Source organism: Lactuca serriola, chromosome 5, assembly GCF_051521515.1.
Source record: "Lactuca serriola cultivar US96UC23 chromosome 5, Lser_US96UC23_V15, whole genome shotgun sequence".
NCBI lineage: Eukaryota > Viridiplantae > Streptophyta > Magnoliopsida > Asterales > Asteraceae > Lactuca > Lactuca serriola.
In genome coordinates, this window is record NC_136412.1 from 333,412,450 (window position 1) to 333,437,429 (window position 24,980).

The 24,980-nt window shown below is 33.2% G+C and overlaps 1 protein-coding gene and 1 pseudogene across 1 annotated transcript; both read right to left on the reverse strand.

Moving 5' to 3' along the window:
• Positions 1–12,206: 12,206 nt before the first annotated feature.
• LOC145055264 (expansin-A6-like) lies at positions 12,207–14,251 on the reverse strand. The gene is made up of 3 exons (XM_079003556.1): positions 14,037–14,251; positions 13,475–13,793; positions 12,207–12,672 (listed from the first exon to the last, which is right to left on the reverse strand). The coding sequence occupies exons 1-3, from the start codon at positions 14,179–14,181 to the stop codon at positions 12,363–12,365; spliced, it is 774 nt and encodes a 257-aa protein (XP_078859682.1). The 5' UTR covers positions 14,182–14,251; the 3' UTR covers positions 12,207–12,362.
• Positions 14,252–16,625: 2,374 nt separating this feature from the next.
• Positions 16,626–17,384, reverse strand: LOC145051008 (AP2/ERF and B3 domain-containing transcription repressor RAV2 pseudogene; annotated as a pseudogene).
• Between the last annotated feature and the right edge of the window lie 7,596 nt (positions 17,385–24,980).

Sequence of the window (24,980 nt, forward strand, 5' to 3'; positions counted from 1 at the left end):
TCAACCCTGAAAATTAGGGTTTCACTATGGTTGTCCTACTCGTCAAGTTAAGGCTCTCAACTCGTCGAGTAGACTATCCAACCCCCGTCCAAATCCATTCCTACTCGACGAGTATGGGGCCTCCAACTCGTCGAGTTTCTATATAAAAATGAATAAAATTTTGAATTTAATACATACCAGGAACCGGGCGTTACAAAATACATATAAAATATATTTACATTTTTGCAAAAACATATGATTTAGCTTTTAAAATACACTTATACATTTAAAAATATTTGTAGACATTCATAAAAATATTTAAATAATAATAATAGTAGTAGTAGTAGTAGTAGTAATAATAATAATAATAATAATAATAATTATTATTATTATTATTATTATTATTATTATAATTATAATTATAATTATAATTATTATTACTATTATTATTATTATTATTATTATTATTATTATTATTATTATTATATTTAAAATATTTGTTAGGGTGTCAAACACAACAAATAAATGGGTACAACTAGATATTAAAATAACTTTATGTTGCACTAAAAAACTAGTACAAGGTAAAGAGGGTCGGTCCACAAAGACACATGACAACTGAATATACATCTTTGCACAAGATCTATTACACACACGAAATGGGATTTGTTTAGTTGCATAAATGACCAATAAACAAATAAAAAAAGGATGGATGTGATTCAATAACTCAAGAGGTTCTGATTGTATAATATACATATATGTCATACAATTCAATCATGAAATAAAGTTAAGTCGTAATCTATCCAAGTTGGTACTTGAAAACACTAACAAGTTATATTACTCTCCATTCACCAAAGTATTTAATCAAAATAATCTCTTTGAATTAAACCTAGTTTTACTAACCCAATCTAAACAAGCACTTAGAGTTATATTGAAAGATCGCATTGTGTTATGTGTGTGAATGTTCCCAAACATGTTTGATACTTCTCATAAGCTCAAAATCGTAAAAACATGCAATTACAATTTACACGGAAATTAATCCCGTCACAAAACCAATTTGATGTGTGTTACTTTGATATTATATCTTAAAACAATCACAAATTCTATAAATTAAATAATAAGAATGATCTAACCCTAATTCAAATGACCAATTTGAATCATAATCAAATCAAACATTAGGTTAAAACAAAACTACAATTGCTATATAGAATCATAAACAAACCATCACTTTATATGTTTAAATGCATAAACACAATCGTACTACAGAATCAGAATAGAAAGATTTTAGTCGAACATGACTAAAGCTTGAAAATCAAAATTTACAAATGAAAATTAAGATGTTAATTTGACTTACAATAAACCAAAATAATGTTTCCAAACAATATCTAAGTGACTAGCAAAAACCACAATAAAAATTCGCCTTAATTTGTCCAAGATAAGTTCTCCTTTTAAAATGGCATCCAAGTCTCAAAATAAGAAATCAATGAAAACTGCCAAAAGGTAGTTTTTGGGCTCCACACGCTCTGTGCGAATTCAATACAAATCCACACACCATGTGTGGAGGGTGAAAGTATGTTGCCAAAATCGGGAAGCCCTCCAAAGTATTATGTTAAAGTCAGCCTTATCAGGTTCCATAAGCCCCGTATAGATTCAGTGTAAATGCACACGCCCCATATGGAATGCAGTCAACGCCTTCTTTTCTAGCCAACACGCCCCGTGTGATCTTTGATGCCCATTTTCACACGCTCTGTGTGAAATCTCCTATTTTGGATCCCTATAGTTTTTCCAACATTTTTTGTTTCTCGACCGATTGCTTCCAAATTTTGTGTCGAGTTCCTTTAGCATCCCCAAAACGCATCCCGATCATAAAAAGTACCTTAAATCCATCAAAACGTGTGCAAACAAAAGTGTTCCTTTGATAGACAATAAGTAACCAACCAAATATAAAAATGCATGTAAAACTAAGCTAATATGTAATGCAATGTGTGAAATAAACATGAAATATGTACATTTTATGCACCTAACTTATTCAAGTATTATATATGTTAAAGTTCAAGAATATATAAAACTAACTTCTTTCAACCTAGTTATGAAGTTGTTGCCTTGTGTATGGTATGTTGGGGGTTCAAATCCGGTTACTCCTTTTCTCCAATATATGTGACGTTTTTTTAAGTAATTAATTGAAAGAAATGATAATTATCACGCCAACGCCTCAGCCCCCTTTTCTCTCATTTATGTGACACTTTTTAAGTAATTAAATAAAGGAAACAATACTTGCCATGTTAGCGCATATGTGACGCTACGTCACTGCTATGTTCAGTGTTTATGTTATACGTCCACATGCACCTGTGACGGGGTAAACTTGTTAGAAAAGTAAAACTAAAAAAAAGTTGCAAACATTCAAATTTAATCATGGTTCTAAAAAACACGCTATAATGAGAGACGTGGTGTAGCCATTACGAAAACCTCCAATGTGAGTTTGTTAAGCATGGTGCCCAAACCATGTGTCAATGTGCGCCTTACCTGAGTTCGCTTCGGAGCAGGCTCAGATGTCTCGATATCTGAGCATGCTCAAGAGGGACATCAGACAGTTTGTGTCTACGCAGAGGTGCGAGACCTTGTTGGAGTTGCAGGAGGCCGTCAGGCGGCGTGAGTTAGAGATTGAGTTACAGTTGCGTGAGCTGAGGCAGGCTCCGGTGCAGTTGCAGCCGGTGCCAAAACGGTCCAAGACCGTTGATTCTAGAGTGGGGGATCTGAGTAGCCACACTTGTGGGAAGTGTGGAAGGAGTCACACCGGAGTTTGTAGGTCCGGGGGTGCATGCCGCAAGTGCAGAAAGGAGGGGCACTATGCGAGGGATTGTCGGAAGTCAGCGTCGGTTCGGGATTTGAGGATTTGTTACCATTGTCATCAGGTTGGACATTTGAGGGTCAACTGTCCACAGCTTGCTGCAGGACCGGTGCAAGCTCCAGCACCGGCCACTTTGAGGATCGCAGGTGGAGGTCAGGGTGGAGTGGAGCCCCCAAGGGCTCAGGGTCGTGCTTTTCAGCTTGCAGCAGAGGAGGTCGGAGCAGTGCCGGATGCAGCTGCGGGTATGTTTCTTCCTTAATGTCTTGTTATCTTATGATTATTGTGGAGTATTGTTTATGTGCTAGTATCTTTGTGTGGTTCTTGGTGTGGTATTTTTTGTTTTTGAGAGTTATGGTATGGTTATGGGTTAGTGTTGGGAATTTCGTTGGTTATCATTCATGGGGTTGATAGTGGGAATCTGGCATTGGTCGGAATGTCGGGTAGCATCTGCTTTCTGAGGAGTGGTTAGCTGCAGATTGAGTTTCTTTCGAGCGGGATGATCAGTGTGGAAATGTGATTTTGTGAAGGTTGCTAATGCTAGTGGGAAATCAGTCTGCGTATAATTGGGCAGGGTTGTTTTGGGAGGTCGGTGATAGCGACCGGTGGTTGATAGTCAGTGCCCTAAGTGGGGGAGAATTGGAAAATTCTCCGGATGATCGATGAGTATGTGAGATTGTTGAGCTGTCTGGGATTCAGCAGTGTTGTGTCAGCCAAGAGCGTAGGCTGGTATGAGTAAGTGGCAGGCATGCGGGGCAGAATGCAGACCTAGGGCATTCGATTATGGAGGGCCTGGAATCAGGCCGGGATCGAGCATGTGCGATTGAGATAGAGTTCGGAACCCTTAAAGGGCTAGAACAGTATGCATGGGAGTATTTCCTGAGGGAAATATCTCAGAATGATGGATGTTACTTGAGCGGTCTGGATAGACTAAAGGCCGGTGGGCGTACCAGTCAAGTCGAAGGCTCGAGGGGGGGGGGGAAACGGTCCAGCCAGGCTGAAGGCCCGGGAGGGCGGTCCAGATTGGCTGAAGGTTCTTAGAGTGGTCCAGATTGGCTGAAGGCCTGGTAAAGCGGTCCAGTCATGCTGAAGACTCTGCAGGTATTGTTAGTCCGGTTGAGGATATGGATTGAGTATGTTGCGATGTGTTAGCATCAGAAGGTCTGGCCCCGTGTATTGATCTTGATTAGTGGAGATGGTGCATGGACTCGAGAGTCCTTGCGAGCAGATTCAGAGCATGTGTGTTGCATGGATAGCGGTTATGCTATAAAGGGGTGGTGCAGCGTTGGGTGAGCACCGTGGCACTTGTCGTGGTGACAAGGCAGCCAAGTGGATTTCCTTGGTAAGGAAGGAGGGAGAGAGGAGTGTAGCTCTGAGAGGAAGAGTAAATTCACGGAAGTAAAAGCGGCAGTGTAGAGTTATCATCGGAGTGGTCCGACGGTGGTCATTGAGCAGCGTGATTGCGGTGGTGGTAGGGAATGACATCATGATGGGATGTCTGCTGAGGACGCGAAAGGGATTCCGCGGGTGTAGAGCCAAGAGTCTCAGGATGGATGCAGGGATGGAGTCTGGGACTCCCAGCTTGATTCTGATCCAGGAGTTGTGTATGTAGTGATGGTTCATCCTGGGGGATGTTTTCAGATGTCATCAGTGTATCGGGTTTTCCCAACCTGAGGGTGCTAGAGCTAGTTCAGCATGTGTATGTGATTGCAAGAGGAGAACTCATGGAAGTTGCTCTGAAGAATGTGTCTTTCTGTCAGCAGAATGATTAGAGTTGGACTCGGATCGGGAATCCGGTGGTGCATGGTTATTTTCTAGCTCATATGGGTCGAGTGATGGTTGTGATTTGGAGCAGTGTTGCACCATGAGTAGTACTCAGTTGTTAAGTGGAGTTATCAGAGGGTAAAGCCGGTGGCTGGCTCGAGACGGTGGACAGGACACCGCAAGGAAAGAGGAAGTGCGTTCAAGTTTCGATGGTTATGCCTTGAGGGACCTGGTCCGGTTAAGGCCAGGTGGCGCGTTGTGGGAGTATTTTTGGAGTTGAGTTGTCGTAGGCTTCGAGGGCGAAGCCTAATTTAAGTGGGGGAGAAAGAGTAAATTCACGGAAGTGAAAGCGGCAGTGTAGAGTTATGATCGGAGTGGTCCGACGGTGGTCATTAAGCAGCGTGATTGCGGTGGTGGTAGGGAATGACATCATGATGGGATGTCTGCTGAGGACGCGAAAGGGATTCTGCGGGTGTAGAGCCAAGAGTCTCAGGATGGATGTAGGGATGGAGTCTGGGACTCCCAGCTTGATTCTGATCCAGGAGTTGTGTATGTAGTGATGGTTCATCCTGGGGGATGTTTGTATGTAGTGATGGTTCATCCTGGGGGATGTTTGAAGATAGCCTTAGACTCGGCGAGTCTTGTCGAAGAGTCCCAATATTTTCTGGTTGAGTCGAGAATCGGTGAGTCAAGGGATGACTCGGTGAGTTGTGTGCGAGTGGACTCAGAGTTGTTGGACTCGGCGAGTCTCGGGGTGACTCGGCGAGTTAGGTCGCGGATTGAGGGAAGTTCTGAGCTTGGGGACTCGGCGAGTCATCGGGTTGACTCGACGAGTAGAGTCAGTCACGGGTTGACTTTGACCTTGTCCAAGGGTTGACCAGTTGTCTTCCAGGGGTATTTTGGTAATTAAGGGTATTTATTAAGTAGAGTGTTTTGGTGTTCAGTGGAGGAGTTCGTGTCAGAGTTTGGAGCAGCGGGATCTTATCCTTTCAGCCGGCAGTTTCGAGGTGAGTTATCCTCACTATATCAACAGGGTCTACGGCACCAAGGCCGGACCTTATCGGATTGAGATCCGGGCAGTTGTTGTTATGTTGTTGCTTTGATATGTTTGCATCCTGGTAGCTAGGATGGTATATGTTAGAGACCTGATTGAGATCGGTATCCTGAGAGATAGGGTGATGCTATGCTAGTGACCGGTTAGGTCGGTATCCTGGTTAGGATGATGATATGTTATGTGATATGTTTGATCTGCTTGTTGACTGTGAATTGCTATATGATTGTATGTATATGTGCACATGGTTGTTTGGACTGGAGTTAGGTTGAGGCGGGTCCTGCTTTGTGCTGTAGGCCAAGATACCCAGGGCGGACCGGTTGTCCCGAAGGCCCAGCGAGCAGTCCGGATAGGCTGTAGGCCCCAAGAGGGCGGACCAGACGTGCCGAGGCTCAGAGAGTGGACCAGGCCGACTGAAGGCCCGGTGCGGGCGGACCAGTCATATTGTAGACTCAGAGAGTGGACCAGGTGGATTGAAGGCCCAGTGCGGGCGGACCAATCACACTGCAGACTCGATGTATGTGGTTAGATTCGGAGAGTGGACCAGGTGGATTGAAGGCCCGGTGCGGGCGGACCAATCACACTATAGACTCGAGGTATATGGCTAGACTCGGAGGGTGGACCAGGTGGACTGTTGGCCGGTGCGGCGGACCAGTCCCGCAGTAGACCCGAAGTGCATGGTTGTTCTGTGATCGGATATGTTATGGCATGTTATGCGTGTATGTTATATGTGGTTGGTATTTTGGGGATATCTTACTAAGCTTTCGGGCTTACAGTTGTGGTTTAATGTTTTTCAGGTTCTTCAGGAGACCGTGGCAAGGCGAAGGCGTGATCGTACTGCTCCTCATGTTTATATTGTGATGAGATTCTGGGAATACTTAAAATAAATTGTATTGAAAACCTTTTTGTAATAACTTTAACGGAATCGGGTTGTTTTCGAAAATTTTAAATTGGTTGAAATTTTTGGTCGTTACATAGTTGTTATTTTTAATTAATTATTTAAAATTTATTTGTTTAACGTTTTAATTTCTATCATTGTAATTATTGAAAACATCAAACAATTTTCTTTTTATTTTAAAGGTAACAATATAATCATTTATATAGAGGTATTTTTAACTATTGTTATTGTAAGTTATTTTAAGCTACTTATTTGAAAACTTTTAACGATTATAAAAATATCTTTAGGAAATATTTTAGTTAAATTGATATTACAATTTAGTTTTTTCATTTAGCACTACAATTTCTTACTTTTAACTATTCAAAAAATATTCTTTGGGTTTTTAAGTGCAACTGAAATTTATATTGAAGTTGTCCATGTTATGTTATATTTAAATTAACAATTTAAGTATTTTGTCCAAATTGTTCAAAAGTTATAGGTTTAAATTGATAATGGTTTACATACAACATATTAAATTTAATTAAATAAGTAAAATATGTTAAAAGTTAAAGACATAGCTTTTTAAATAGAAGTAAAAATATTATTTTAATATTGAAATTTAGTTTATTTATGATTATACTTTAGGTTTGATATTTATTAACCAACTGATAATCATTATTAGAAAGACACTACAATTTATCACTTATAACTATTTACTAAATATTCTTTGGGTTATTTAAGTTGAACTAAAATTTATATTTAACTTTGATCCTGTAAGGTTATATTTAAATTAACAATTTAAGTATTTTATACAGATTTTTCAAAAGTTTTAGTTTTAAAATAGTAATGGTTAACATACAACATGTTAGACCTAATATATTAAGTATAATATGTTAAAAGTTAAAAACATAACTTTATATGTCCGCGTGTTGCACAGAAATACCTATATAGTTGAAATCTTTACAAATATATGTTTTTTTAAATATAACAATAACATTGTTGTTAAATTTGATATAATAATTTGTATATTAAATCGATATAATATATTGATTATTTTGAATTATATGATTATATATATATATATATATATATATATATATATATATATATATATATATATATATACACACACACATTATAACTGTATAATATCAACTGTTTGAATGACTTCTAGCAGCGAGTTAGTCATGAATAAAATTAAATATAATATATGGCTTCATGTTATTTATAGTTTTTGTTATTGTTAATTAATTTTTTAAAGTGTATTTTCTTAACGTTTTAATTTCTATCATTATAATTATTTAAAACATCAGACATTGTTTATTTGATTTTAAATGTGACAATAATCATTTGTATAGAGTTATTTTTAAGAGTAAATTACACGAATGGTCCCTGTGGTTTGGGGTAATTTGCACGTTTAGTCCCTAACTTATTTTTTTAACTCGGAAGGTCCCTATTGTTTGTTTTTATTACGCGTTTGGTCCCTACTGTTTGTTTTTGTTACACGTTTGGTCCCTATCTTACCTAAAAAGACTATTATTTAAATAGGAAAAAATGGTGGGGTAAGTAAGGAAGGTGAAGGATGTGGGATTGGAGGTGTGTTTATTTAAATAAATAAATAAATCAAGGGAAAAATAATATTTTTAGGTAAGTCAGGGACCAAGCGTGTAACAAAGACAAACAGTAGGGACCTTCCGAGTTAAAAAAATAAGTTAGGGACCAAACGCGCAAATTACCCTAAACCATAGGGACTATTCGTGTAATTTACTCTATTTTTAACTGTTGTTATTGTAAGTTATTTTAAGTAACTTATTTGAAAACATTTAACGATTATACAAATATCTGTAGAAAATATTTTTGTTAAATTGATATTTTAATTTAGTTTTTGCATTTAACACTACAATTTATCACTTTTAACTATTCACAAAATATTCATTGGGTTTTTTAAGTGGAACTGAAATTTATATTTAAGTTAACACTGTAATGTTATATTTAATTTAACAGTTTTAATATTTTGTCCAAACTGTTCAAAGTTGTAGCTTTAAATTGATAATGGTTTACATACAACAACATATTAAATCTAATAAATTAAGTATAATATGTTAAAAGTTAAAGACATAACTTTATAAGTAGAAGTAAAGATATTATTTTGGTATTGAAATTTAGTTTATTTATGATTACACTTTAGGTTTGATATTTTAACCTTATTAACAAAATTATAATCGATATTAGAAAGACACTACAATTTATCACTTTTAACTATTTAGAAAATATTATTTGGGTTGTTTAAGTTAAATTAAAATTTATATTTAAGTTTGTCCTGTAATGTTATATTTAAGTTTATAATTTAAATATTTTATACAAACTGTTCAAAAGTTATAGTTTTAAAATGATAATGGTTTACATCCAACAATATATTAAAACTAATAAATTAAGTATAATATGTAAAAAGTTAAAAAACATAACTTTGTAAGTAGAAGTAAAGATATTATTTTAATATTGAAATTTAGTTTATATATGATTACACTTTTAGGTTTGATATTTATTTAACTTTATTAACCCACTTATAATCATTATTAGAAAGAATTGAAAAGTCATGGGAGTTTCAAATAATATAATGAAAGGAAAAATGATTCTTTTATAATATATATATATATATATATATATATATATATATATATATATATATATATATATTATACAAAATTGTCACCTTAAGTCACGCTTTACAAACGACGTAGCTCGCCACGACTCAAAAAACTTGAGGCTTGATATTGTTTTAAAATCACATCTTATGTTATTTAGAATATTGGTTTTAATCAACCCAAAACTCGTGAACAAATAATACCGAATATTTCCGACAAATACGAAGGGTTTATGATAATAAACTTAGAGAACCCATCAAAATTGTGGTTTAAACCAATTTTCAAAGTTTTTTTTAATCCTTTTTTTTTAATCCTTTTTAAAGTCTGTTTCAATCCCATCTATACATTGTTATATGATCGAATATTATAGTGTAAAAACTGATTTCAATCCAATCGGGTTTACTCAAAAGTCAAAACCAGTTAGTTAAAATTCAAAACCGGTTTAGAACCCATTTTATATCCGGTTTTGAAAGAGGGTTTACTAAAAGTCAATAATAGCCCTGTGGGGACTGGTTCATACGCGGAATGACAAATGGGCAACGATGCAGAATGTGTTGTAGAGTTTTGTGTGGTGTAAAACGAAATTGTCAGAAGTTGAGTGGTGTGGTGTTGTTGGTTGAATAAAGGACAAACCGAGAAAGGGTTAGGGTAAGGTAGGGTAGGGCTGGGTAATGTATTGTAGGGTATCCCAACTCCTATTGTTATTCTGAAAAAAGAAAATCTTTTTCTCTTTGGTACTAGGGGAGGTAAAGAATCCAAGGTTTTCATGTGTCTTCTGAATCTTTCCTTGCCATTTCTAATTTTATAATCACATATGTTTGTACACTAAAGTAAATGTTGTCTTTAACAAAAATTGTAAACCATATTATTTGAAATGCTCGTATGAATCCATTCCAAAACTATATACAAAGTTAATCACATAACACTAACAATATTTGGATGTGTGACAATATTTTATTTTTAATGTGTTAGGGTTTGAATTTTGAATCTTCTATATGTGCAAATTTACGGTTATTATGTTTGCATGTATTAAACCCTGTTGAAATTTCAAGATCGAGTAAAAGCCGATACAATGCAATTAAATTGACTTTTGAGATGAGAAGTAATTGTATGTCTCCTTTTGAAGATTTCCACAATGGGTATGATTTTGCTCCCCACATCACATGGGGCTACTATTTAGTTGTCTAAAATTCTCCTCATACTGCACTTTAATTCAAAATTTACCCTAAAAGTTTTAAAAGCATCAACTCAACTTTTCAATGCTTTGGAATCAAGAAATTTCAACAGTTTCCCTCGTATTTCACTTCATGCCGCCAATTTTTTTGTAAAATACAAATACATTTGTTTAACCATTTTGTTGTGGCTTTGAAAAACATCATTCTAGTCATAAATAGAGATTTGGTTCTAATTTTATTGATTTGTTAATATAGTTTTGCTTTTTTAACTTTATTAGTAATGAATATATCAACTATATACAATTTTACTAATAAAATAATAGTAATAAAATTAAGAAATCGATAATGATTTGATTACATCTGAACTAATTTTTTTAACCTTTTTTAACTGGAATACTTTAATCTGGTTACCCACCTCTTTTCAAAGTACTATTCTATTAAATAACTACCATTAAAATAAAGACTTTTAGATGATAAAAAATAATTATTTCAAATCATAAGTTATGGGTTCAAGTTTTACTATAAAACATAAATGGTGTTTTGGAATAAATAAGAATTAAATTATTTACCGTTTTAAAAAATAAAAAATAAAAACTAACATGAGAGATATCTTGTAACAATATTATCTAGGGCTGAATATGGTACGATACCAATTGATTTTTACTCAAACCATGTACCATACCAACTATAATTGGTATAAATTTTTTGTTACCAGTACCATACCAACTTGTTTGGCTATCAACAAGTTTGATTGGTACAAATTAGTAATAGTATATTAACAATTTTGATCTAATTTTCAATTGTAATATTTAAAGACCAGTCATGATATGGGACACTTTCTCGTCTAATAATATAAATTAGTAAATTAATTATTATAGTTACTAAGAAATTTTAATAAGTAATTTTTCAGTTTTTTTAATCTAATGTGGTTAAGTATTGACTAAATCTAATCATATTTTTAAAATCGTAAACAGTAAACACTTGACATTTAAAAATACGATTTCGATATATATATATATATATATATATATATATATATATATATATATATATATATATATATGAATTGGTTGGTACAGTAATACCGTGGTATTTAAAATTTAATATCATTATTGAATTGGTACGGTACTACCAACCAAACATGTTGGCTACCAAATATATTGGTAACAAACTTTCTTGGTTCGGTTGGTAACATGTTGATTGGTTCTTCGAGGCACATATTTGACAGCCCTAATATTATCATATTTTCAGATAATATCACAAAATAAATACTTATCTAGTAATAGTCTTAGTAAATTATTTTTATTTGCGAAATCATCCCATTAACTTTTTCTAATTTTTGCGATTGTTCTTGTTTAAAGATTTCGTTACCTAACCTTGCTTATTCAGTAGTTATTCTAATCACTTTAATGATTATCCCCTTTTCTATATAAAATAACATAAACCAAAAAATAATTTAACAAAAATCCCTTGTTTTAATTTCTGCCGGTTTGCCATAGTTTTATCTAACAAGATAAAACTATCCTTATTTCCACCATTCATAGATTCCTTTAAAATATATATATATATATATATATATATATATATATATATAAAGCTTGTAAAACAATAAGATTAAGATAATTCTCAACAATACATTGGATTACAGATTAAAACAAACCAAGTCTATTTTTCTGACTTACAAGATGTAAATTAGTAGCAACACAAACCCTAAATACAGTTCACATTTAGAAACTAGAACCAAAATACAAAAATAAAAACACCACTTTTTCACTAAAATTCTTTAGCAGCATTTTGCTGCGGGCTGCATTTTTCTTTTTTGCAGCCGCCTCAGCGTCACTGTTAAAACACAAACCCTAAATGTTCGGAAATCTGAAAAAGTTTCCAAAACATGTCTATTCCACCCCTCCATCTTTTCCACATATACCAACTTTCACCACCCCCGATAAAAGCAATTAAAGCAAAAACAAACAATAATAATAAAACCATTTTTCCTAAATAAGGGTAATACGGGGATTTCACTTTAACCTCACACCCGGAAATTCTTTCCGGCGAAGGTCTGACCAAATTGCCAATTCGCCGGAGCAATGTTCCACGAGGTGGAGGTACGGCGGTCACTGGCGGTGACTCTGAAAGAAAGAGATTGTCCGATGAGAACTGCATTCGATTGCCAATTTTGCCCCCAGTTACGACTCATACTCATCCAATTTGTTTTGGTTCCTTTCACCCAAACTTTCTGGATATCCCCTGCACCCGCGACATTGCTGATCAAAACCAAGTTGAAGTAACGGAAACCGTTGATCGTGAACCTGATTCCACCAGCTTTCCGGCATGGCACCCTGTGTAAAATCCAACAACCATAAGGTCAATATCGTCAAATTACAAATACCCAAAAGTGGATTTGATATCATGCAACAGGGGGACAGGACATGAAGCGTAGGGACGATGAGAAAACACGCAGTACGGCGATCTTGCTCGCATATTCAAGATTGTTGCCCCTACTATAGTGAAACCAACGGCCGTGATTTCATCAATCAGATACTCCTAACGGCAGACATGTAATCATAAATCACGCGCTAGGATCTACGGTAATTATGGTGGGACCTAAAAACTTACGTACATCACGTGGCTAAGCATCGCACATGCATTCAGCCAAACGACACCGTAAGCATTAAATTTTCTAGTTCAATTAATTCACCTATCTTTGAAAACATTTAAAATCAGCCCATGTGAAATAACTACCCCCTATAGACAGTTGAAAACCGACTGGTCACTCTCCACTTGTACCTCTTGCATCTATGCTTGTACTTTAGCCAGAAAATCCTACGTTTCTTTAAAAGCAGTGTTTTGAGGCAAAACACACAAAAAATGAAGGTATCGAAAATAATTAATTTTGAAACAAAAAGGGCTAGCTTGTAACGATATGTATTTAGAGGGTCGTTTTCGTTTAATCCAAACTAGTTCAGGGATAGAGAAAAAAAAAATTGAAGTGGCCGGAATTTCGGGTATCTGTTCCCGGTAAAAAGATTTATTCCAGGGGTATTTCAGTAAAATAGCTTAACATTTTGAGGAAAAGTAACATGTACTTGCTGCAAAGAGAGTTGTATATGATATATCCTCATTTCAGAGGGAGGTTCTTACCGGCGGTAGGAGACGGGGACAATTCCGGCGCGGTATTCAGCAATCTTAAGGAACATGGGCATGGCGAGGTCGAAGTGGGTTCGAGGAGGGTTGCACCACCCACCATTGTCGTTTGGAAGAGCGAAATTGGGAGGACAGAAGTTGGTCCCGGTAACGAAAATGGAGGGACTACCAGGGTGGCACCACCTAGGGTCGTCGGCGCACTTGATTTCAAAACATGCGCCGCAGCTTAGCCCGTTGTTGAAGAGGGCGGTGCTGAGCGCCGCCGTGTTGACTCCGTATCCTTGGCTGTAAAGATTCCCGTAGCCACAAGCGCCTCCTGTAACAGGGGAGTAAAATTAAGCTTAAAATTTCGTAAGGATTACCGGAATCCGAAGTTTCTAGATGATGTGTATTAACCAGTTGTACTATACGACTATATATACGGCATATGTACATGAAATTTAGGATCCGAAGCTTTTGTGGACGATGTAGATGGTCTACTTGTACTGTATAGCTAAATACATATCCAATTTGTGAAATCCATTACTATGTTAGAGAATGCGAAGGAATTGTGACATACCCATTGTACCGGAGGCGTCGCTTCCACCGTAGAAGGTAGCATGAGCACCTTCCCAAGGGCCGCCGGCGTAGTTTCCTTGAATTCTACATTCGGCGACGGACAACACCGAGAAAATGATGAAGACAATGCTGGAGACTACCGCCATTTAGGGTTCAACTGCACAGAGGAAAGGCGATGAGAGAGTGACTAACGGTGGATTATGCGGTGAGGAGAAATGGCTAGGGGTGTTGGGAGTACTTATGGAGGAAAGCCTAGGGGTGTCAGGAGGGTAACTATGTAATTTAACTTCCCGATACGATGCCGTATTGGAATCGGTTGCATACGTTCCATTCAAACAAACACACTAAAAGAAAATGGAATAATAATAATAATAATAATAATAATAATAATAATAATAATAATGAAACCGTAAAATTGTTCCTTGATGTTGTATGCGGATATGAATGGGACCCACCTGTTATACTTATATCAAACTTAAGAAAGAATATTATACTCGAATGGCCGAAACGATTATTATATGTTTGTGTAATAAACTTATTATAGTGTGCCTAATATAATCTTTTGTAACAGGGCGGAGCTTCAACATTTGATTTGGGGCTGAAAATATAATATATATATATATATATATATATATATATATATATATATATATATAAATCGGTAAAAGGGGGTCATAATCAAAATTTTATATTTTTAGACATAATATGTATAAAATTAAAGTAGATGGGCTAATTCTAACAAAAAAAATCAGGTTGCCCCTATAAAGCTTCGCCCATGTTTTGTAACCAACAAGTCTAAAAGTCGGTTACATAATCTACATGATTTCTAAAAAATGACATGACGTTGTTAATGTTGTTTTTAACCTTACGAGTAAAGGAATTTGTAACTTAATGTATCCTCTAAATAATAGCCATTAATAGTACTTTCTTTAAAGGTTTAGAAATCGTTACAATTTTTTGCAACGAGAACAGAGCTAATGAATTTTAACAAATTTCAACAGTAATATTTTTTTTTTCTTATCTATCCTTACTAATAAAACAATAGTTCCAATAGTACACATGTTATCTTTGTGAGCCTACCACGTCAGCATATGTCATTTGTCTTCTTATGAAACATTTCCTATAAAAATCAGTTTGTATTTGATAAGCCATTAAATTTAAAATCGAATAGATATCGATTTCAAAATCTTTTTAAATTGGAAACTATACAATTATCCCTTCAATTCAGGAAAAATACATCATTGACTTATTTTGAATTTGAAATCGATATAATATTAGCCAATAAATCAGGAACTATTGTTATCTTCTCAAAAAATTAATACTGATATCTTATTTGATTCCCTTCTTTCTTCGAGGTACCATACTCCAAAATTGTTATCGCTTTCTACATTTGTGATGTATTGTGAGGTATCAAGTTCAATACGGATTCTGCATAAGTTGAATTGGTTAATTCTCCGTCAGGTAATATGTGTTTTGATTGATCGTTTCTAGAAAATATAAACTATTCATCTTATAAATGTATCAAGAAGTTCACACCATGTATGTATTCTGACTTATTCAACATACTGCTTCATTGAATCCAAAAAACGAATCAATCAAATCGAACATGGTAGTAGTACCTTCAGATCTAAAGTTTTAAAGACAATATTAATGGAAACCAGTATATACAACACGGTTTAAGGAAACACGTTGCTAAGTATTGATCAGTTGAATTAATGTAAACCGGTATTACATGAGACCAAGAACAATATTATTTGTACACAATTAGTCTAATCATAAACTTGAAATTTATGGCTAATAGTTGTTGCTTAATGGTTTTATGGTGAAAGTTAGAAATTAGGTTAAATACTGAATGGGATCTGTAAAAACCATGTAACATCTCCGTTTTTATAATTTAACTCCATGTAGCCTCCTTCCCTTTAATAACGTTTATGTGGGACTAAATACAACATTTTATAGCACCCTACTTTCCAGAAAAATATCATTTTATAGAATCCTACTAGAAAAAGCATAAAACCATCAATAGAGATAGCAAGTTACTTTTAAATAAGTTACTGTTAAGCTGATTCTATAAGTTCAATCAATTTTTATGCAATTGCAGCATTCTACTTTCATTTTCCTTTTGAAAGATCTACCCATTACAACATTTTATTGATGTCAACAAGTAATTCAAATATGGGCTTGGAATGGTTATTATTTGAAACTGTTAATAGCATTCTATTTTGAGTTACATGTGGGGTGTTTGTTTGTGATTGTTGTTTCTTTATTTGTGGCTGTTGTTTTTGTATGTTGTTTCTTTGTTTGTGATTGTTGTTTCTGTATGAGCAGCGACAGATGGTCATTTTTTGTTAACTTTGAACTTTTGGTATCTCACTATTATTGTACCTTCCATAATGATGAAGCATAAAAAGTTGTTAATGAAATAATATGGGTAAGTGTCACTATAGCCCATTCAACTATCGTCATTTATCCTATTTGGTCATTAAAGTATTTTTTTTTTGCTCAATAGGTCATTAAACTTACAACTTACATGTCTATTAATTCATTTTCGTTAGTTTTTAATAGATCTTCTGTTAACCGGTTATTATAATTTACAAGAATGGTCCCTATGATTTCAATTTCTTTCATGGTTGGTCCTTTACTAGCATCGTTCGTCACCTGCACCACTACCGTTCTTGAACATGTTGTAAAGTTGCTTGTTCTTGAATATTGGAGCTACCTGACCCATTTTTTGTCTTTCGGTCGATGTAATGTTGCTTTTCTGAACCCGTGGATCTTTGAAAGCTCACAATGTCACCAACTTTTAAGTTATTTTCCTTCACGAATCGGCTCCAACCTTTGGTTAAAACGTAGCTCTGGCTGTTATTCAAGTATGAGTAACGAAATCATGAAATCTTCATACTTTCATACCAATGTCTTCGAAATGTAAAAGAACTCCTTTGGAAGTGCTTCCGATTTGCAACGGGAAGTGCTTCTCTGCGTGCTGCTTTGGTATCACTAACCGGTTCAGTTTTCCCGACGCCGCTGGGGTGACTGTCTTCTCAAAAAATTGTTCTCAAGCATTGACCAAGTTGTCACCCGATCTAAACCCGTTTGTAAAAGGGGTTTTGTTTAAGCTACAACCTCTGTTACTTTGTTCTAGCTCATCATTATATGTGTGTTTCCTCAACATATCGACGATATCAGCTTTTGAATGAGAATTCAAGAAACTAGCTTCCATCCTCGCTTCATCGGTGACAAGAACCATGCTGCCCCCACTGCCGATCAGTGGAGGCGTAGTCATTGGTGCTGCAATTGTTGAAGTTGTTTCTATAGTTGTGCTTTGATCATCAGTGGAACTTCCTTCCATTATAGTTAGTGTTCTTGAAGGAGAGAGAAACAGGAAGAAGAATAAGGTTCTATATATAGAAAGAGAAATATGATGTATATGAAATGGGTGTAAGAGAAAGATTGAGTATAATAGTTGACGGGGTTGCCCGAGGTGAAGGGTGGTGGTTGTCGGAATTGAATGGTGGTTATGTTGGTGATGAACTATGCTGGTATGGGACCAACCATGAAAGAAATTGAAATCATAGGGATCATTCTTGTAAATTATAATAACTGGTTAACGAAAGATCTGTTAAAAACTAACGAAAATGACTTGATAGACATGTAAATTATAAGTTTAATGACCTGTTGAGCAAAAAAAATACTTTAGTGACCAAATAAGATAAATGACGATAGTTGAATGAGTTATAGTGATATTTACCCAAATAATATTGGTCCTTTACTTAATTAATGTTAGTTTGTGAATGAGGAGGGGTATATTAGTCATTTATATAGTTTGTGTATGTGTCTTCCAAATTTACAAAAATGGTCCCTGTTTTAATTATTTACCATAATAGTCCCTACTTTTACAGTTTTACACGTTTGTTCCATGTTTGACGTATTTACATTAAGGGTCCTTGATTTTACATTTTTACACATTTGGTCCTTATTTGTCATTTTTAAAAGAATGGTTTGTGTCTGTTTTTGATAGATTGACAACAATGGTTCCTTTTTTACTTATTTACTAGATTGGTTCCTGATTTGACAACTTTACACATTTGGTCCATGTTGTAAATAATTACATGAATGGTCCCTCTTATTGGCAGAAAAATAGTAATTTTGGTCCCTTTTTGTCGTATTTACAATAATAGTCGTGTTTGATTCATAAATTCAAAACTATGGAATGTATTTCACTAAAATACTATCCATTTTAATTTTGTGAGTATATACAATCAACAAAATTGGCCTAATTTTTAGCATTTTTGAATTTCTGGAATTTGAAATTATATTTTGCTAAAACTTTTAAAAGTACCTAATGATTTCTTGAAGCAACCAGTCTTTGAGATATCGTGTCTGGAGAAATCGCAAGTTATCATCTTCAAAGGGATTGGTACCGCATATTTAACATGTAATGTTTGATCCCATAAACACTTTTATGTTCATAATTTCAAGAAAAAAGAAGGGAAAATTATTATGAACCGGGTTGAATCTTACCTTCATCGAAGCCATAAAACTTTCAATTTCAAAATTTTCGTCCTCAATTCCAACCGATGTCAATCGTTTGCTCTGTGTTTTTAATTTTATATGTACGAAATATAATCCAATCATTCTAAGATGTTGATTTTTAATCGGCAAAGGTTGAGATTGATTGTAGTTTAAAAACATTCGTCGATCGTTTGTATCTGGTGGTGCAAAACAAAGAAATGGCTGATAGGGTTATGATGTACAAGATAGTGCAATAATTTTGGGGTATAGGATACACTTTTAATTTTGACAAAATCAATAAATAAACAAATATGGATGTTTTCTTTTATTGTTTAATTTTAAAATTTTAATTTTTATAAATATACAAAATGATAATGTCAATATTTGTTAATAAATTTTGTGTAATTGATTGAAGATGGTCACTATTGTGGTGGATTATCTTTATATTAAGATATTTAATTATACGCTATCAATATTTTTTTAAATTTTTGTACGCATGAATAATATCCTATATATTACAAAAATAAGTTCACATATTTATTTTGAATCATTCATTATAAACTCATATAACAATCCTATAACACTCTTAATTAACTTATTTTCTTATACAGATTTATAAACTAATGTGGATTCTATTTATGCTAAAGAGCGGCGAAAAAAAAAGAAATTATGTTTAGATAACCGGAAAATGAAAAATAAAACTATCGGATTAAAGGGTAGAACTTCATCTAATTAATTCACAAATAAAAAATGTCTAATATATCTTGAAAAATAATTTTATATATTTATTTGTATCAATAATTATAATTTTACATAAATAAAAAAACTCAAATATTCTAATTAATATTTTATTTAAAACAATTGATTAATAATTATAAGCTTTTATTAAAAAAGTTTAATTTTAAATATCGACCGTGATTTCTACGGGTTATAATCTAGTTGTTTATAAAATCCTCTCTTTAAGATATAACCATTTGTGGCATTAATCAACCAATCATTTATTGAGTTGAATTGCACCTTATAATTTTGAAACGTGTCCCCTACATATTATATATATATATATATATATATATATATATATATATATATATATATATATATATATATATATATATATATATATATATAAAAGATATGAAAGTTAGGGACAGTACCCTTACTGTTCCTTGGGTTACTTAGTATACCTGGGTTAGTTGAATCCCACATTCCACCGCCTCTTTCTACGACCTTCTATATCCGGTTCCTTTTACATCCATCCTTTCACAGCTTCATTTTCCTCTCCTAGACTGATTCTGACTGCTTTTATCGGCTCTCCCTCTCTCTCGCTGTCTTTCCTTCTCCCACCGTCATTATCTCCGCTTCTCCATGGATGCTCTGCGTTTTCTAGGTCATCTTTCGGCGCAGTGGAGCCGGACACAGTTCGGTTGTCCCTTCCGTTTTTCATCTCACGATTGCAGGTATGTAATTTGGTTTCGTCTGATCAATCAGCGGGAAATCAACGACGGTAGGGCAGCGTTTGTTATATGCTTTCTACCTAATTACCTTCTCGGTTGATGAGTTTCGAAAGGGTGGGTTGGGTCATAATTTTTCTCCATAAACGTCTTCATAATTTCGTTTGTTCACTACCCACCGTTACCAGAAATTGGGAGGAAAGGCGAAAGACAAACAGAAAGATTGAGGGTTACACACGTACGATGAGGGTTTGAAAGAGTAGAGACGAGCTTTTCTTTTCCCCAAAGAAATTGTAAGAATTCTTTGCTTCATCCAATATTTCTTCTGTGCCGTCATCAATATTTCTTTTTGTGATTAGTTGATCTTTCTCGGTTTTTCTTCTCAAGCTAATATGAATGATATCGATCTATTTTATCTATTGATTTAAATTTAGCAGAAGTCCTTGCTGTTGGTTGTTCTCATGGTTCATGTTTCTTGAAAGAGTTGACTTCTAAAAAAAAAAACCAGGGTGCCTTAATACGTCGATAGCTTTTACATAAATCCTATTATCCATCTCTACGTTTTTTTCTTCCGCTACAGTTTAGCTCCAGCTCTAGTGACCGCCATAGAAGAAATTACCATCGCCTTCTCCTTCTCAGGTATCGAATCAATTTCCTATATATATCATGTTTTGATTTTAATTAATGTAAAATTCATATTAGTACCCCATTAGCAACCACATTTGAATTAAAAGAAAAGAAATCTTTTAAAACCCACAACCGGTTGCTCCTCCACCAAACCTTAGTTGGCATTTTTTTTTTTTTTTTATGTTCTATCTAATTCAATTCTTATTGGTATATAATTTGAATAAATAATCTACAGAAAACAATGATAATCATATCAAGCCAATATGAAATTAACCAAACCAACATCAAGTTCAATAAAATATAGACCATTTACACTGGAATTGTAATATTCATCGTTATGAATCCTTGAAGAATTTATATTGGTTTTTATTAATGACCATTTACCTGTTATCACAATTTCCTTATTCTTGTATGTTGGTGTGGTTTTTGAATTCTAGAAACTGTTTGGTGCGGTTTTTCAAAGGTTCGCTTTTATAGTTATTCGGCTTCTCCACTAGATGTGATAAAAGCTATCAAGCTCACAAGTCATTCTAGGTAAGCTCAGAAAAAAAAAAGCAATGTACTTGCCGATTATTTTAAAAAAATATTTGTTCATTGTAATTATTTTTTGGTTCACCGTTACTTAAATACTACATATATAACAAACTTCACATTTAAATTTCAAAAAATGTCCATTTTTTTTTGTTGAGTTTGGGTAATCCGGGTATCACCAGAAAATAAATGAAATGAAGATGAAAAATGTTGTGCAACAGATCTGCAGTAATTTGTGAGATGGAAAGAAACAAATGTTTAGATTACATCAAATTAGTAGATAAAAATAGAAATATCATTTGATATAAATTCATACTAATCCAACATTGTATGGGAAATGAAAATATCATTTCATATAAATTCATACCGATCCTAGCTAGCATAACTGGAAAATTAAGGTATAAGAGAATAATCTATATGAGAACACTATTTGTTTGACATTTTGATCATGTTGATGGTTGTTGTTTTGTCTTGGGTTCTTGTACTAGAGTGCTGATATATAGGCAAATTGATTTTGTTTCCTTAAAGTATTAAATTATATTCGATCTCTCACACTAACTAAACTAGAGTAAGTGATTGATCAAGAAAGAAAACTCTACAGTGCACAGTGAAGAAGAAAGGAACAAGGAAAGAATTCCGAAAATGCCCCCGAGGGAAGTTCCTGAATTACGCCAAAAAAAAAGGAAGGTAATCACAGAACACGCATTTGTTACTTTCAAGGAAAAGATGCAAAAAGTAAATATTTGGTGAGATTTTGATAACGGCTCCAAATTTCAATTCTTAGAGTAATAACTGCTAGCCAAATGCTATCTATTATTCTAATTTTCTTGAACCATGTTTATAAAAAAAAACTTTGCAGTCTGTTGTTCAAGGTAACCTTAATTTTGTGCACAACAAAATTTTCACTATGTTTATGATGATACTTCTTTTTGGTTGAGAAATGAAAATCAAGAAATTGAAAGATGGTTTGCTTTTAATGTTAACTGCAGGTCATGTCAATGCATTTGTAGAGAAAGTGAAACTCAAGTTGACCTATGTGACAAAGGATGCTAAATTGCTGATGATCAGGTTAATTACCATCCGATAAGCCTTTTCTTTACTTTAACTTCTTCAATTCGTCATTCCTAGGTCCTTATTATTGAATTTCTTTCTAAATTTAAGAAACAAGAAGGGAAAGCAGTTGATTTCGACAACAACGGGTTTCTAAGATTTAAGGTTTGGGAATTCAAAAAACTAAAGATCATGTTTTTCATGTGTTTATTACAAAATTTTGAGTTACAGTTCTCTAAGTTTTTCATTGTCAACTTCACAAGTCACTGTTCATGAACCAACAAATCCACAATTTAATGAAGAAATATGTTATTTTTTAAACTCATTTTGACACCGGATGCGATGAAGGAGGCAGACAATGTGATTTGGAGGAGTGCAAATCTTACCAATTGGTATTACACTAATTTATTTTCCACATATATCATATTCATAAATGGATTGAAAATGGAATTTATGTGTAAATGTTTGCAACCAAGAAAGTAATGGTCCCATATTTAATTGTCTATTTTGACACAGCTCCTCATAGGCATTGTTGATCGAGGGGTAAAGCATGGAATGTTGATGAAAAAAAAAAATTGTTCATTATCTCAATACAGTTGAAGCATTTCTAAGGTTTATGCCTAATATCGTAATATTATTATAACATTTAGTCTTATTTTTTGTTCCGAAATGTCAAAATCTTTTCATTTTCTTTTGCTTAATCTTTTTGTATATTTCTATTGCAGTGTTATTCGTCAAAAATGCAGCCACATTGAACCACTTTTTGTCTCTGTATCACCATCCAAAAGGTAGTATCTGCCGACTATATTGTTCATGATTTGCACTAACTATCCAAAAATCTCACCTCTTAAAAAATTATCTAGAGTATTAACAGTTTTATGAGAACTATTTTTATAACCCTAATCATGGCATATTTTGTTGTAACATGACAACAACATTTACCAAAGTTTAAAAAGTTCATTTTGTTGTAGGAATGAGACATTGTATTTTTATTCTATAATTTTCCCTAAAAAATTATTTTTTATGCTGCAGTTATTCTGCCACATGAGCTTCAAGCTGAGAAAACCAGCAAAGTTTTTAATATTCAATACCTTGAGGTAGATTCTAATTGTAGTCAACAAACGCGTTTCATTTAACTTTAATTTACAAAAATGGCAATTGGGGAAAATGGTCCCAAAAGTTTTGTTTTTGTTTTTGTTTTTCTTTAAATAGCATATTTTTAATGGATAAAGATAGATGTTGTAACCTTTTTAGTATGCATGGTTGCATCCAAAAAAAATGTAAATATGATAATAATAGAAAATATGTTCTTTTTTTTCTTCTTTAGGTGGCTTTATTCAACATCATCCAAATGCGTTAAATGCAAAAAATAGCAACGTACACTAATTTATTTGTTTACTTTCATTTTTTACATTAGGACATTATACTCTATTCAATCTATCTGGTTGCTTTGTATTTAAATGACATTATAGCATCCTACTTTTATGACCCGCCAAACATTAACAAAAAAATCCGACCTGTGCAACACACGGACTTCATTTCTAGTTTAGAAATATGTTTATGGACGTTTCCCTCGAAAATTGAATTATGCCTTAAATAGAAATTTTTTTTTTGCCACAAATGTAAAAATTATAAATTTGCTTATTGGTTTGTTTCCTATCCAAATTTGGATTTAGGTGTGCAATGAAAAAAAAAGGGAATTTTACATTGTATTTTTTCTTCGAATTTTACAAGTTTCTTCGGTTCATACATTGTCTCTTTACGAATAAATATATTTATTTGTCTAATGTGATATATATATATATATATATATATATATATATATATATATATATATATATATATATATATATATATATATATATATATATATATATATATATATATATATATAGGGAAGGGTTATATGGAAAATGAAGGATTAGGGCAACACATACTTGAACCAATGAAAACATGACAACACATCACTTTAGGGTAACTACATAAATAACTTACACAATACATTACTTGTGAATAAAGAAATGGACACGTGTCGTTTGATTATTGGTTCCAGCGTATGTTGCCCTAGTTATTTGTTTTCCATAGAACTCATTCCTATATATATATATATATATATATATATATATATATATATATATATATATATATATATATATATATATATATATGATCGGTTGAGAACTCATAGTTTCCCGAGAACTCGAGAACAAAAAGTGGAGCGTTGAATCAAAACTAATTCATTAAGGCATGATCGTCATCATATCAATCCAACTTAATTTTTTATATTATTGCAAATATTTATAAAAAGCTCTCAAATTAACATTATAAAACAAATTTTCGGATTTTTTGTATATAAAAAAAAATTCGTTTTTTTTTTAAATTGCAGATTTTTTAACTTTTTTGGAAAGCATAATTTTTTTAAAATTTTGAATTTTTTTCAAAAGAACTGCAATTTTTTCAAAAAAAACTGCAATTTTTTTAATAAAAAAATATTGCATTTAAAAAAACTGTAATTTTTTTTAAAAGAAAAACTGAAGTTTTTATTTAAAAAAAAAAACCTTTAATTTTTTCATAAAAATTGATTTTTTTTTTCTAAAATACTACAATTTTTTTCAAAAAAAGTGCAAGTTTTTCAAAAAAAAAAAAAAAAAACTACAATTTTTTAAAAAAAAAAACTGCAAATTTTGTTTTTAAAAAATGTGCATTTTTTAAAAAAATATAAATTTTAAAAATCATTAAATTTATAAATAAAAACTAAATTATTTTAAAAAAAA

Coding starts and splice junctions, on each gene's coding strand:
- LOC145055264 (XM_079003556.1), bottom strand. CDS start 14,181: ATGGCGGTAGTCTCCAGCATTGTCTTCATCATTTTCTCGGTGTTGTCC. Junction 13,794..14,036: donor CGACGCCTCCGGTACAATGG/GTATGTCACAAT, acceptor CCCCTGTTACAG/GAGGCGCTTGTGGCTACGGG. Junction 12,673..13,474: donor GTCCCCGTCTCCTACCGCCG/GTAAGAACCTCC, acceptor GATTTTACACAG/GGTGCCATGCCGGAAAGCTG.